The 13,995-nt window shown below is 35.4% G+C and overlaps 2 protein-coding genes and 1 long non-coding RNA gene across 4 annotated transcripts; 2 read left to right on the forward strand and 1 right to left on the reverse strand.

The window, feature by feature from the left end:
- The first annotated feature begins 126 nt into the window (after positions 1-126).
- LOC105677543 (uncharacterized) lies at positions 127-5,465 on the forward strand. 2 transcript variants are annotated; one of them, XR_010888770.1, is made up of 8 exons: positions 127-904; positions 1,421-1,880; positions 2,410-2,739; positions 2,825-2,957; positions 3,075-3,174; positions 3,529-4,095; positions 4,228-5,262; positions 5,338-5,465. It is a non-coding gene; the product is annotated as an uncharacterized lncRNA (long non-coding RNA). The 2 variants fall into 2 exon arrangements; XR_010888769.1 differs by lacking the exons at positions 3,529-4,095; positions 4,228-5,262; positions 5,338-5,465 and adding an exon at positions 3,256-3,426.
- Positions 5,466-6,088: 623 nt separating this feature from the next.
- Positions 6,089-9,764, reverse strand: LOC105677541 (ATP-dependent RNA helicase DDX54). The gene is made up of 12 exons (XM_012376238.2): positions 9,626-9,764; positions 9,262-9,460; positions 8,788-9,164; positions 8,397-8,712; positions 8,109-8,319; positions 7,799-8,025; positions 7,545-7,736; positions 7,330-7,471; positions 7,059-7,251; positions 6,803-6,941; positions 6,569-6,722; positions 6,089-6,424 (listed from the first exon to the last, which is right to left on the reverse strand). Exons 2-12 carry the CDS (start codon positions 9,454-9,456, stop codon positions 6,240-6,242), a joined length of 2,331 nt encoding a protein of 776 aa, XP_012231661.1. The 5' UTR covers positions 9,457-9,460; positions 9,626-9,764; the 3' UTR covers positions 6,089-6,239.
- Positions 9,765-9,913: 149 nt separating this feature from the next.
- On the forward strand, positions 9,914-13,870 carry Cdc5 (cell division cycle protein 21). The gene is made up of 10 exons (XM_012376346.2): positions 9,914-10,101; positions 10,345-10,610; positions 10,689-10,819; positions 10,962-11,464; positions 11,554-11,728; positions 11,811-12,251; positions 12,530-12,648; positions 12,725-12,889; positions 12,965-13,246; positions 13,361-13,870. Exons 1-10 carry the CDS (start codon positions 10,057-10,059, stop codon positions 13,601-13,603), a joined length of 2,370 nt encoding a protein of 789 aa, XP_012231769.1. The 5' UTR covers positions 9,914-10,056; the 3' UTR covers positions 13,604-13,870.
- The last annotated feature ends 125 nt before the right edge of the window (positions 13,871-13,995 follow it).

Genomic DNA, 13,995 nt, shown 5'->3' on the forward strand with positions numbered 1-13,995 from the left:
CTGGACTTCTAACCATCGCCCAGGAACGTACGAGCGGATCTGCGAGCCCCGCGACTCCTCAATTCGCACTTTAGAATTCAATTGGCCTTTTCGGATCGCGCGAAAAATGATTGATCTAGTTTCCGATCGATTCAAGATTATAGAACGCGTTTGGATCTGAGTTAGACTTTGTGTTACAAAACACTATTCGTAAAGATAAAGAAATGATGACAAATATGCTTCAATGATAAAGATAATTCAAAGATAATTCTTTTATTATCATCAAGATATTAAATGGACTTATTCATGGGTTTTTCAAAATATTATTATTTCTCAATGTATTTTCAAGCTCGTATTTTCAAATTCGTGAAATAAGATATTCGTAGGTTCAATGAAGGTTGAAGAATTAATTTGTGTATGAGTAATTCAATGATTCATTGCTTTCAGCCTTAGAAATGACCGCTGATAATGAAATATATTTTCATTTTAGCGTGAAACACTCAAGTTGACTTGAATGTGTCATGTGTTAAAATACTTGCGCGTCTTTAGATAGATGTGTCGCAAACAAATAAATCGATTATTTACACACAAATAGGTAAGAATCTTCTTCTAAAATATTCATATTTCAATCATTTATATTATTGCGTATGCAATGGCAAATTTAAAGTTGTTTTTAAAAAAATAATGATTGTTTAAATCACTCTAACGTAATAAAAGACGATTTTATCGTCTTCTCAAGAGGCGTACATAATTCCACGGCGGCGGCTATTATATCATAGTGCTAGCAATGTTCACTGGCGTATTGACAGCGTTTCATCTCATTGTCACTTTACTCCAGCATTGTTCGGCGGAGAGACGATGACGGTGCTGAGTTGTAAGCCGACGCTATCAACCGAACGGATGACAGCATCGAGATAAGAAAATTGTACGTTGGACAGTCATATATCTCACAGATTCGGCTGAATTAGCATTTATATTTACGACAAAAGAGGATAACAACATAAAATTTTCATAAACAAAATAAAAAAAGATGAACGCTCTCTCTCTCTCTCTTTCTCTCGATATATATATATATATATATACAAAAACAATAATAAAAAACAATTACCACTATATTAAACTTTGTACTTGCACCAAAATTGACTTATCTGACAAACATTAATCTCAATGATTTATATCTCTTACTTAAAGATAAACGTACTAAAATATAAAATACTATTACGATACGCGTTTTAAAATAAATTTCTTTTTTAGTTCATTTTGCACTCTGTGTGAAGAAAGGACTTTCGTATATAAAAATATTTTTTATTTTACTGCGAACAATCGCGATAATTAATAATTCCTTTCCAAGCAATTCTTCAGATTCAAATTTTTTTATCTATGACGCCGTACCTGAATAATAAATGGCTCCGCAGTCAAAGTGTTAACATCTCGTGTTTAGGTTGGCAGCGATGCCGAACGAATAACTACTCGAATGGAAAAGGTCGCACAGCCGCGAGTGCAGCTGCACCCGGCGACGCATGGCCTAGCTATAGCGAGGAGGCCGGAGGCCAGGTAGTTATAAGCACTAGGTGCTGCTCCAAAAGTAGCCATGGCGCACGGATCCGCATGCTACTTTCCTTTCAAATAGCACGGGCCTTTTGCTTTCTTCGCGGCCTTCAGCGCGGGCAGCGATGGCGTTGCTCGATTTGAGCCTCGCACGTATGCAATCAGAGCAGATCACGAAACTTTCGTACCTCGCGCAACGCGAGTTCTCGCGTGCTCGTATACTTGCGGATTATTGAAGATGCTATTTTTTTTATTCATGAAAAGACACACATATGGCGCAAAAATATTGTTTCCACCGAACAAACTTTCGAAACTGCAAACGGATAACTAAGTATTTTTTCCGTCGATTGTAAGTATGTATACTTCAACAAAACTTTAATTAAAAGTTATATATTAAACATTTGAAAAATTATAATAATTCTATTAATGTTATTGCTGACAAAAAAATAAATTCTGAGTTGATTAAAAATTTATTCAAAAATATAGATTTTCTCTGTGTTAAATATGTGAACATAATCACAATGTTAAAAATACCAGTAAAATAAGTATATAACTTCCTTCCTTTACTTTCCTTTTAATAAAAATTATGATTTATTCACATATAATTAAAACATGTTTGCACAAATGTCGATGCAAATATGTTGACGCTGATTTTTTTAATTTCGCTTTTTACACATTTAAATTAACTTTTTTGTTTGCACGAATATTTTATATTTGCACACTAAACTCCTCCCAATAAATTTTTGTAAACATGTTTAAATATGTAAGCAATATTTAAAAAATGTTGACAAAAAAATAATAATCCAATCCAGTACAAACCTATTATTATAAAATACAACTATGATTATAAATTATGAAAAATGTATTCTTTTTTTCTTTTAGAAGCACAGTATAGTCATCATAATTTGCAGAAATAAGCTGCATTCAATGTAGATGTGATTCGGTGAGCTATGACGTTGTGCATCGTCGCCGGATTATGTATGACGTATGTTTGTTTGGAACAGTCATGCATGCCTCTGCATTAACCGTAAATACTATCGCCCGTGATATCATGCGTAATTAATGCGTATCGTACGCTATATGAAGAATTAATGGGTTTCTGATCGCAAGTGTTCATGGTACAATTTGCACGCATTCACGCTGACTCATTTGTTTGCGATGCGCAAAAATCGATACGTTACGCTCGCTTATTTCGAAAGCAACATCAGCATGGTATTATTTTTAAACACTTATCTTATATCTTGTTTAATTTTATGTTTATAAATCGTATAATATTATATTTGCATTTTGTACGTAGGTGTTCGAAAATGCCAAACGGAAGTGAAAGGCGTTAATGATGCCTATTGTGTCTATTTTTATTTGGAATCACAGATTTATCTTCACAATTATTCATTGATGTTTTGTATTGAGAAAATAAAAATCACGTGTTGGTAATCATCGCAATTATATGATCACGATATTTAATAGGTTTTTTAAATAACGGTACACTTTCTCTTTCTAATTCTTAGAAAGCTTGTTCTAGAATATAAAATACTTTTCTTTTCTAGATACTAAAAAAATTGTATCAGTTTAATGCGATAAAATTGACGGAAATGAACTGCACAAGACTGACCTGCAAAAGGGACCTCAAACAATACAATGGGCTAAGTAAGTCAGACTTTTAAAGTCACACGTGCGTGTCGGAATTGTACAATAAAACTCACTTTTTCGCTCATTTTTAAATTGCAGTTGCTATTTGAAGGTTTAGCAATATTTCTTTTCACAACAAAACTAAAGAATTTTGGATATACAAGGATGAATGCATAAGTTTCTTGGTTTTTTCTTCTAGATCTATTAAATTAAAAAAAAATATATTTAAAAGGTCTAAATTTACATAAATACCAATAAAATAGCAATAGAGCAGAATTACGATTACAAATATTTAAATATTTAAATATTTTAAATAAACCGACATGTGAGCCAGTTATCGAAAAACAAAACTTGATCGTATACTTGTTGCAGAGATCCTGAATCCGTTTTGCCCATCCTCTGTTACGCCACTGTTCCTTCCCGTGATTGCCGCCGTCGACGATATCGTCGCCGGCTGGAAACGCCGACGTAAGAATGAGAGCACGTCCGTGTGTATGTTGCGTATGAATTAATGTCGCACATACCGATGTCGAGGGAGCGGATAACGGGCGGTAGACGCGCGACACGTGATTCTCGCAGCGCGTTGCAATGTGTACGTAGTAAAGTGACCACCACCAAGCGTATGTTTGTTTTCTCGCATACCTCGTTCGTATTCGAAAGAATACGAGAAGATTGAAGATGCGATACGGCCTATGGAAGCTTGATAACAGACGAGCATATCAATTCACTTATCATCGTGAATCACGCATTGTTACGACGTTGAATTGTTATTACCCCAATGGAATTTTATTATACTTCAAATTCCTTTATTAGCGTAATTAATGTTGACTGTAGTTACAAAATGAAATACCAACAATACCGTAAATCGAAGGATTGTCGGAGAAAATGCAATTTTTCAATTCTCAATATTAATGGAACATCCTGTATATCAGCTTTACGGTACTCTGATTAATATTCTGATGTGGTATTTTTATAGATCTGATAAAACTTATAAATATAAAAAAAAAATTTTTTTTTAATAATATATTATTACAATGTTTAAGTTTTTAAATAAATTTCGTTTTTTTACAGAATGAAGGATTCTTGTTACACAAAATCCAAGCAATTATTCATACGTAATAGTTGTATCGTAATCTGCCGCTAATGCCCATAATTCACAAATGATGCATAGAGTAATTGAGGCAAAAATAGATCTGCGACTTCTCAAAATCGCGAGAGGAGAGGAAGAGACCTTGTACCAATTTCCACGTGTTTTCGGGCGAAACGCGTAATTATGGTGCGCGACGACCGCGTTCCACTGTGCTACACGCACATTATTCGTCAGAAAATTAGAGAGACACGAGCGTGTACGCGGTCGTGCATTGCGGCACGCACGGCCAAAAATACACGGTATTCCTCGCCAGTAAACTCGCCGTTCGACGTACTTTTTCCCGTACTTCGCCGAGAGTTCTCCTCGTCCCCTCCGTCCCTGCACTGCAGATGCTCTATCATAATAATCGCTATTTTGGGCCGGAGGGTCGACCGCAAGCCGCGTTATTGTAACAGCACAGATGTTCTTCTCGTTCCGAGTTAGAAGCATTCGAGTAGGGGAAGGTCGAGCTCGAATACCGCGCTCAGAGAAGACGAATAGATGAACTAGACGCGTCTAAATGACGTGAAATTGCAACATTGCGGGTAGACAGACAGAGACAAGGAGAGGGAGCGAGAAAGAGAGAGAAACAAGGCGAGAATACGATGGAAGGGAGAGGAAAGAGCGAGAGAAAAGGAAAACATTGCTGGTCATCACGAAGGCTATCGCAATCGCGTCTCCGTCTCCCTCTGATAAAGCCTAAAATGGTATCTTAACAACTTGGGCGACGCCAGAAAGAAAAAATACAAATTATGTTGCGAGATTCTATCGAATGCATTGGCTTCGGAAATTAAAATTAAAGCAACACGGGTTTTTTTTAGATCCGACTGCATCAACAATCTTGCTGCACTTGTTTTACGCCGCACCGTGTTGCTTTCTAGATCACAGCCAGGGCATAAGCATATAAAGGGAGAAAGGACGGGGTTGTTATGACACAGATAGAAAAGTTAATCGACCATGCTCAGCGCTAACTAACCGTAAATAGCCAATGCTGTTTACCGAAGATGGATGTCAATTACTTTACATTGTACCTAATTTTTTATTTGTTATAGGCCTCTGAAATAGTCTCTACATATCGGCAGAAATGTTCTTAGATTATCGAAGGACATTACTCACGCAGTAGGTAGCAACAATGTGACCTGATAATATATTTTAGGTGATTGAAAGATACTCGTATCTACTTGTTACGAATGCTATTACACGTGACATTTCAGTAATTAGAGATACCGATTGACATTGCGGAATACCTATCGCGATATCGATGTCACGGGACTGTAAAACGTCAACGCGCTGAAAACTTTCCTAAGATACGTTTCGGTGGAGAGCAGCCAAACATTGCTCTCGAGGAAGCTGGTTGTGCATGCAGATCATCTGCTTCGTCATGCAAATGTCTCATGATTTTCACCGCGCTGAGAGATAAATTTCCGTCGACGGTTAATTCGATAGAATTTACGATCGTATCAGCGCGTTCTTTGCAGCTTATATCGCGAGTAAGAAGTTGCGCGTTCCTCGATGACGCAGAAATTTCTTAAGGCTTCTCGTAAAAACGGGTCTAGCGAGTCTTCGTAATACCGTGTCTATAGGAGACTCCACAATTGTGTAACGCATCCACTATGTTATGATGATGGTGCAAGGCCAAACGTCCTAAATCATATAACGCTCACTTGTAAGGTCACTGTGCTTTCGAGAAATATTATCGATCCATTCACGGTTATTTTTAGCTGATGCGTCGTGTTCGCGCCACATACATAATATATATATATACATTATTATGTCATATATATGCAAAATTTATATATCAAATTATATCAAAATTTATATATTTTTATTTCTTTAAAATCATGTTCTTAATTACAAAAACCCAGACTGTTATTATAACATGTCCTTAGATCATTTGAAATAAAGGATACACAAAGTATGATTTGAATTATGTATTTTGAATGTTAAAAATGTTTTAACGTTTCCGTTTATTATTCTTCTGACTTTTATTTCTTTTTCCGCCATGTCTTCTGCGCTTGCTCTCAAGCAGCTTGCGCGCTTTTAAGATTTGCTCGGGTCTCTTCAGCTCGTTCTTTGTTTTTACTTTTTCTTTAAGCTTCTGGTTGTGCCGCGCCCAGTGCGTGTTTGCTGCGGTCCGCACTGGAATGTAAACGAAGTATGTATCATATTTTAAGTATAATTTAAATAAATTTTACACATGATATAAATAAAAAAAAGCATAATTAATATTTATATAATATGTTTAAATAAGTTTTTAAGATAGATGTAACGATATTGACTTACAATTTTGCATTTGTGGAGATTCTTCTTCACTATCGTCTTCGCTAACATCTTCATTAATTTTAGACTTCTCTTTCCACATGCTGTAGCGATTTGTTTTATACGTAGCAGGTATCCATACACCCGATTCGGTACGTATTTTTTTCGCTTTCGGATCCTGTTGCACAACATTTAAATTTATAGCAAATTCCATTTCTTAGATTAAGTAAAAATTATATATGAAAGCAATATATATACCTTATCGATGGTAACCATTTTCTTCTTCTTTCGGTCCCATTTTTTTAATTGGGTCTGAAGATGTCGGCCCTCTTCAGTGTCTGCCGTTAAATCCATCTGTGCTTTATCAGCTTCTGTGGCAAATGTGTTAACCGCCAAACTGCAAGGTAAAACATCGAATAAAAATAATAATCGAAAAGTTAAAATACGTTATAAGAATAATTTTGGAAGAAAGAAAGAATATCCCAAAAATCGAAATAGAACTAATAATTCTTACCCATCTTCCGTATATTTGTCTGATGCGGAATAAGGTATATAATATTCTTCATCCCGTTTCACTACACGTCTTTTCTTCTTTGAAATTTTATATAGCTCATCACTACTCTTCTTCTTTGGAACTATCACTCTCCTAAATGTAGCATTAATTTCTTCAGCATTACTGGATGGCAGATCAACTTTTTGAGGCAATTCTATGAAGATTGGAGCAAATATGTCATTATTGCTACATATATTCAGTATATTCTTATTCTTATTATTGTAATATCTACCTGATGCTGCATTAATTTTATCGGTTTCACGTTTTTCCAGCTTTTTGTGAAAATTAAGGATATTCTCCTTATGAAACGTTCGTTTCGTCTTCATCGCCTGGTAGTCGGTTGAATTTGTTTTCGTACCAATCTCAAATACCGTCTATTTCAAGTAAGATTGAAAAATTAAAATTGACATATAACATTCCGATATCTGTGCAAAGTGTCATACTCACTCCCGGCGGTCTGTAATTTTTCATCCTTGATATTAGATCTACAGTTGCAGAAGGAACATTAGAATATTGAGGTAGAACTCCGGCTTCGTTTATGCGAAGTTCTTTGGTTCTTCTGTTACTTTCTACCGAAGCGTTTGGTCGTGACCTGATGTATTGTTGATAAGCGTTGCTGCACACTTTTTGCATATTTGTCTAAAGATATACCAAATATTTATTTAATATGACAACTGCTTACAATACACCAAAGTACTTACAAGATCCGTAGATGTGTTATGCCAATTTATTAGCTCCGCCAGTTCCTCTTCTATCATGGTTTGTGGCATTTTTCCTACAGCAGACTCTGCATTTTCAATGGATCCTGTAGTTGGCATTATCGTCAAAGGTCGGCCAAGAAAGAGATGTAAATCTAGGAGATAAGGATATTCATCTGTGCTCACGATATTATATGCCGTTCCAGTACGTCCAGCTCGCGCACATCGTCCTGGAAAGTAATAATGATTATAGCTGATGAAATACTCCTATAGTTTAATCACCAATTAAAAATAATTGCATGGATTAACATACCTACTCTGTGTACAAAGAGTTTAGATTTTGCGGGAAAATTGAAATTAATCACATAATCTAAATGTGGTATATCTATTCCTCTAGCAGCAACATCCGTCACTACGAGAACTCTTGCTTTGCCAGTTTGAAATTTTGCTGCGTTTATTTTACGCGCGGAAGGATCCAGATTCGAGTAAATGAAAGTATTAGAGATACCTGCTTTATCCAAAATCTGTAAAATTATTTTATATATATTTAATTATTCTGAGTAACAAAATAAATTTTAAAGATTGTTATATGAATAATTACCTGATGAATATACTCTACATGATGCAAAGTTTCTGCAAATATAATTATTTGTGAATCAGACTTGATAATCCTTTTTAACAGACATAAAAGTACAGCCAATTTCTCTTCAGGACGACACGTAATAAACGATAACGTCAGCTCTTCAGGCAGTTTACTTTCAACATCCAAACGAAGTAGAATGGGATCGCTTAGACCAGCTTTTGCAAAATCTACTAAGACTTTAGGCAAAGTAGCAGAGAACAAGAGTGTTTGACGTGATTCTGGTAATCTGTTTACAATTTCGTGTATTTGTTCTCCAAAACCCATCTCAAATAATCTGCAAAATTCAATCTCATTTTTAATATCAGGCACAAACACACAAATGCTTTAAATAATAAAAAAAAACTGTTACCTATCAGCTTCATCAAAAACAACATATTCAACATTTTTCAATTGCAGATCCATTTCTACACATATATGCAAAAATCTGCCTGGAGTGGCTACAATGATATCAGGATTTCCATGAATCGCACCGAACTGATTATCCATACTATCACCACCCAGTACCACTGCTGGCTGTAATCCTGTGAATTTCCCCAATTCCTTTGTGAATTTTAGTGTCTGCAATGCTAATTCACGCGTGGGTGATAATATCAAGGCACGTGCACCAGTTTTTGCTTGTCTTGCCTTTAGTTTTTCAAACAAAGGTATTAGAAAGCAAGCAGTTTTCCCACTACCTGTTCTAGCCATTGCTACCACATCTCTTCCCTCGAGAGCCAATGGTATAGTCTATTAAAAAATAATTTTATGTTAATATTGATTAAGATTTTATTATTAAATACTGAAACCTTAAATAAATTAAAAACATTTTCTATCAATAACGTACTTTTCTTTGTATAGGTGTTGGCAATTTATAGCCCCTTTTGAGGATTCCTTTTAATACTGGAAAACTCAAAGCCATAGATTGAAATCCTCCGGATTTCTTTGGCACTTTCTTCTTCATGTTAGTAATTTCTTTATCTTCATCATTATCGCTGACCGCATTTGGGTCAGCGAATCCAACAAGATCATTGTCTGTCATCTTGCTAAAAATGGAAAGAAATTAATATATAAAACTTGCAGATATAATTTGCAGATTTATAAAATATACTAAATATAAGAATAATGTAATAAATGTATTTTTTATAAATAAATATTGTATAATATTCACTATACACTGTGCAAAACTCATGCATATTATTAATATATACCTTTTCTAATAATATACTGAATATTATAGAATTATATATTATAGAATCAAATATCACAGAAGTAAATTCACAGAAGTAAATTCACATAACCCTCAAATAATTTGTATCACGTGTGTATAAAGAAAAATCATACGTAGATGTGCTTGCGACACATGAAAAAACTTATCCAATATTCGACCAATAGAATCAAGTAGACGTTAACGATGCAAGCGACGCTTGTGAGCATTTTTAGCAAAAAAGCACTAAAAGAAGAAAATTTCCCTAGTCATCTCTTCTTGTCTGTTCTTCTCCGATTGTAACATATCTATACTGCAATTAGTTTCAATTTGTTTACTGTGGTTTGCTGCAGATGTGAGATCAAAAATTTTTTGCTTATATTAGATTGAAAAAACTCTTATTGTCGTAATAAAAGACAATAAATAACAGTAAAAATGCCGCGAATAATGATAAAGGGTGGTGTCTGGCGGAATACGGAGGTAAATATTTTATAGAATAAAATCTATAACCTAAGACATTTTTATTTAAATGCTATCCATATAACTAAAATGTGTGAAAAAATAATTTGATTAATTCTAGAATAGCATTGTATTTTTCTTTTTTTTACGTAAAAGACCATATAAGATCATTTTTATAATTATTTTCTACAAAAAAATTTTTTCACGCATCTAATAGACCTCTATGGCCATTTCTGAGTTAAACAAAAAAAATTTTATTTTTAGGATGAAATATTGAAAGCAGCTGTAATGAAATATGGCAAAAATCAATGGAGTCGTATTGCTTCTTTACTACATAGAAAATCTGCCAAACAATGCAAGGCAAGATGGTTTGAATGGTTGGATCCTAGCATAAAGAAAACTGAATGGAGTAGAGAAGAAGATGAAAAACTACTGCATATGGCTAAGCTGATGCCTACACAATGGAGAACCATTGCGCCTATTATTGGACGAACAGCAGCTCAGTGTCTAGAAAGATATGAATATTTGCTGTTAGTAAAATATTAAATTTTGATCAACAGAATTTATTCCAATTGATTTTGGTTTGCATCATTATTGCTTTATTTTAGTGATCAAGCACAAAAAAAGGAAGAAGGAGATGATGCAGTTGATGATCCTCGCAAACTTAAACCTGGTGAAATCGATCCTAATCCAGAGACGAAACCAGCAAGACCTGATCCTAAAGATATGGATGAAGATGGTAAGATGGTGAAAATTATTAACTTAGAATTGACTTTTTATTATTAAAATGTTTTATAACATTAAATATAATTATTATAAACAATAGAAATAGATATATTGTAACAGAACATAACATTTCTAACATGTTATTTTGTTCACAGAATTGGAAATGTTGTCAGAAGCACGTGCTAGGCTGGCAAACACTCAAGGAAAGAAAGCAAAACGCAAAGCTCGCGAAAAGCAGCTGGAGGAAGCACGTAGGCTAGCGGCTTTGCAGAAGCGTAGGGAATTAAGAGCCGCTGGGATTACAGTGTCTCAAAAGAACAAACGCAAACGCGGCGTCAATTATAACACGGAAATACCATTTGAGAAACGACCAGCATCCGGTTTTTATGATACATCTAATGAACACGTTGATCCTTTAGCGATCGATTTTTCTAGAATGAGACAGCAGCATTTAGATGGTGAACTGCGACAAGAAAAGGAAGAAATGGAACGTCGGAAAGATAAGCAGAAATTAAAACAGCGTAAAGAAAATGATATCCCAATGGGTATGCTTAACAATGAAGAGCCTGTGAAAAAGAGGAGTAAATTGGTCTTACCAGAACCACAAATCTCTGATCAAGAATTGCAACAAGTGGTGAAACTTGGTAGAGCTTCCGAGGTATGTCTTGCAATTTATCTTCTTTTTTTAACAAATCACTGGAAGATAATATGTATTGATATTTATATGTATATTGCTTAATGTTGTAGGTCGCGCGTGAAGTTGCTACTGAGAGTGGTATTACGCTGTCCGATAGCTTGTTAGCCGATTATTCTTTACCGACAAACGCTGCAGCAACACCTCGCACACCGGCCGCTACAGACAGAATATTGCAAGAAGCTCAAAATGTCATGGCTCTTACGCATGTGGACACACCGTTAAAGGGTTATTATTATAACATTTTATAGTACTTTAAAAGCGCTTTGTCAACTTTCTGTTCACATGTTGAATATTGTAAACATTTCAGGTGGCTTGAACACTCCGCTGAACAATCCGGATTTTACTGGCGTTGTGCCGCCTAGTAATGTCGTCGCAACACCGAATACGATTTTAGCGACGCCGTTCCGATCGCAACGCAGCGATGGAACACCTACGAATTCGTTCAACACACCGGGCGGAGCATCAGTGCGAACGCAAAACGGAGTTCTAGCAGCAACGCCGGTTCGCGACAAGCTCAACATAAATCCGGACGAAAATGTGGATGGCTCAGAAACTCCACTCATGCAGACGCAAGCAAAGACCTCGTTACGCGCGGCATTGAGTTCCTTACCGGCACCCTGTAATGACTACGAGATAGATGTCGGAGATGGAGAAGTAAACGAGGAAAGACCTAGCACGCCTACAAGTGAGATGATCGAGGACCAAGCCGATATAGACGCTAGGCAACAGCAAGAATTACTAGAAGAAAGTAAGTTTATTAAACATAAGTTGACTATTTGGGCCAATAATGTAAATAATGCTATGCGAAAATTTATTTTGTAATGCAAAAAGTGCATTTTTACTTTTTTTTTTTTTTAAACAACTACAGTTTGCTGATCAATTAGTGAAGTATAGTGTTTTAAATGTTTTTGTTTCTTTCTTTTTTTCACGAAACGATTACTGTTTACGTCGTTTGCTTTTCAGTTATCTTAACTGAGATCATGCAAATGCTTGATTTGTACATGAAGAATATTTTTCTTTTTGCAGAGAAAAGGGAATTAGCACGTAGGTCGCAAGTAATACAAAGAGAGCTGCCACGACCTGCGGATGTAAATATGAATATCTTGAGACCATATATGGACACGCCTCTGACTGATTTGCAGAGAGTATGTAACAAATTTCTCATATGTAAAGTTTTATTCTGATTGTCAATTTTTTAATTAATTTAAATCGTATTCTTAGGCAGAAGAATTGATAAAGAGAGAAATGATCACTATGCTGCACTACGATGCGCTACAAAATCCAACGCAACCAAATCGAAAGGGTGCCGCAATATCATTAGGGCAGGCTCAGGCTTATCTAGAACAACATCCATATGATGCTTTCGAAGAAAACGAACTTCTTGACGTATGTCTAAAACATTGTAAACTCTTTTTTACATTGTTAAAGCGTATTGATTATCATGATAATGTTGAAATTTAGGCTAAGAAAGTGTTAGCCGATGAGATGGCGGTTGTAAAGGAAGGAATGGCACACGGAGAATTGAGCTTAGACGCCTACACCACCGTATGGGAGGAATGTTTGTCGCAGATTCTGTACCTCGAAACGCAGAAACGATACACTCGCGCGACGCTGGCTTCGAAGAAAGACAGGGTGGAGGCGTGCGAGAGGAAATTGGAGGAAAATCGTATGCACATGACGGGGGAAGCTAAACGCGCTGCGAGAATGGAAAAGAAACTGAAAGTACTCACCGGAGGTTATCAGGTTAATAGAACTCGATATTGTAATTCAAAATTTTGATATAATACTGTTATGAGAAATACTGAGTCAAAATGTAGAAAATCTTTCGCTCAAATTGTCATTTTGCCTTTTAAACAGACGAGGACACAGGTGTTGACGAAACAATTACATGATCTGGGAGAGCAAATAGAGCAAGCGCATCTCGAACTGTCGACGTTTAAGTTTTTGGAAACGCAAGAAGAGGCGGCAATTCCAAGAAGAATAAACGCGCTAATGGAAGATGTGAACAGACAGACGGAACGAGAACGCTCGTTACAAATCCGATACGCACAGCTGCAAGATCAGTTGCATCAATTTCATTTAACTGACATGGCGTCTTAGGAACACATTACAGTGCTTGTTGAGCGACAAAGTGTGTTGTAATATGTATTACTTTCTGACGTTCCACTTAAGTTGTAAAATTACGCCCTCAGAAATATTATGTGCTATTAGAATCAATTGTTTCCTTTTCAAAAATAAGAAATTTAATGTATGATTTTTTTATAGCTATTAATGTCGTTAGTGTTATTTTAAAACTTATTTGATTTAGTCGTATTCCAAGATATATAAAATAATTATTGTATTGAATAAAAGTTTTCTTCCAATGTATGTGGGACTTTGACTTTTCACAATTTGCGAAATGAAATAGAAAGTTACGATCATAAACTTTCAATTATAGTATAATAATAAAAATCGCTATGACATCAAATTGTTAGATTTATACAATGAATAAA

Source organism: Linepithema humile, chromosome 2 (genome assembly GCF_040581485.1).
Source record: "Linepithema humile isolate Giens D197 chromosome 2, Lhum_UNIL_v1.0, whole genome shotgun sequence".
Classification (NCBI taxonomy): domain Eukaryota; kingdom Metazoa; phylum Arthropoda; class Insecta; order Hymenoptera; family Formicidae; genus Linepithema; species Linepithema humile.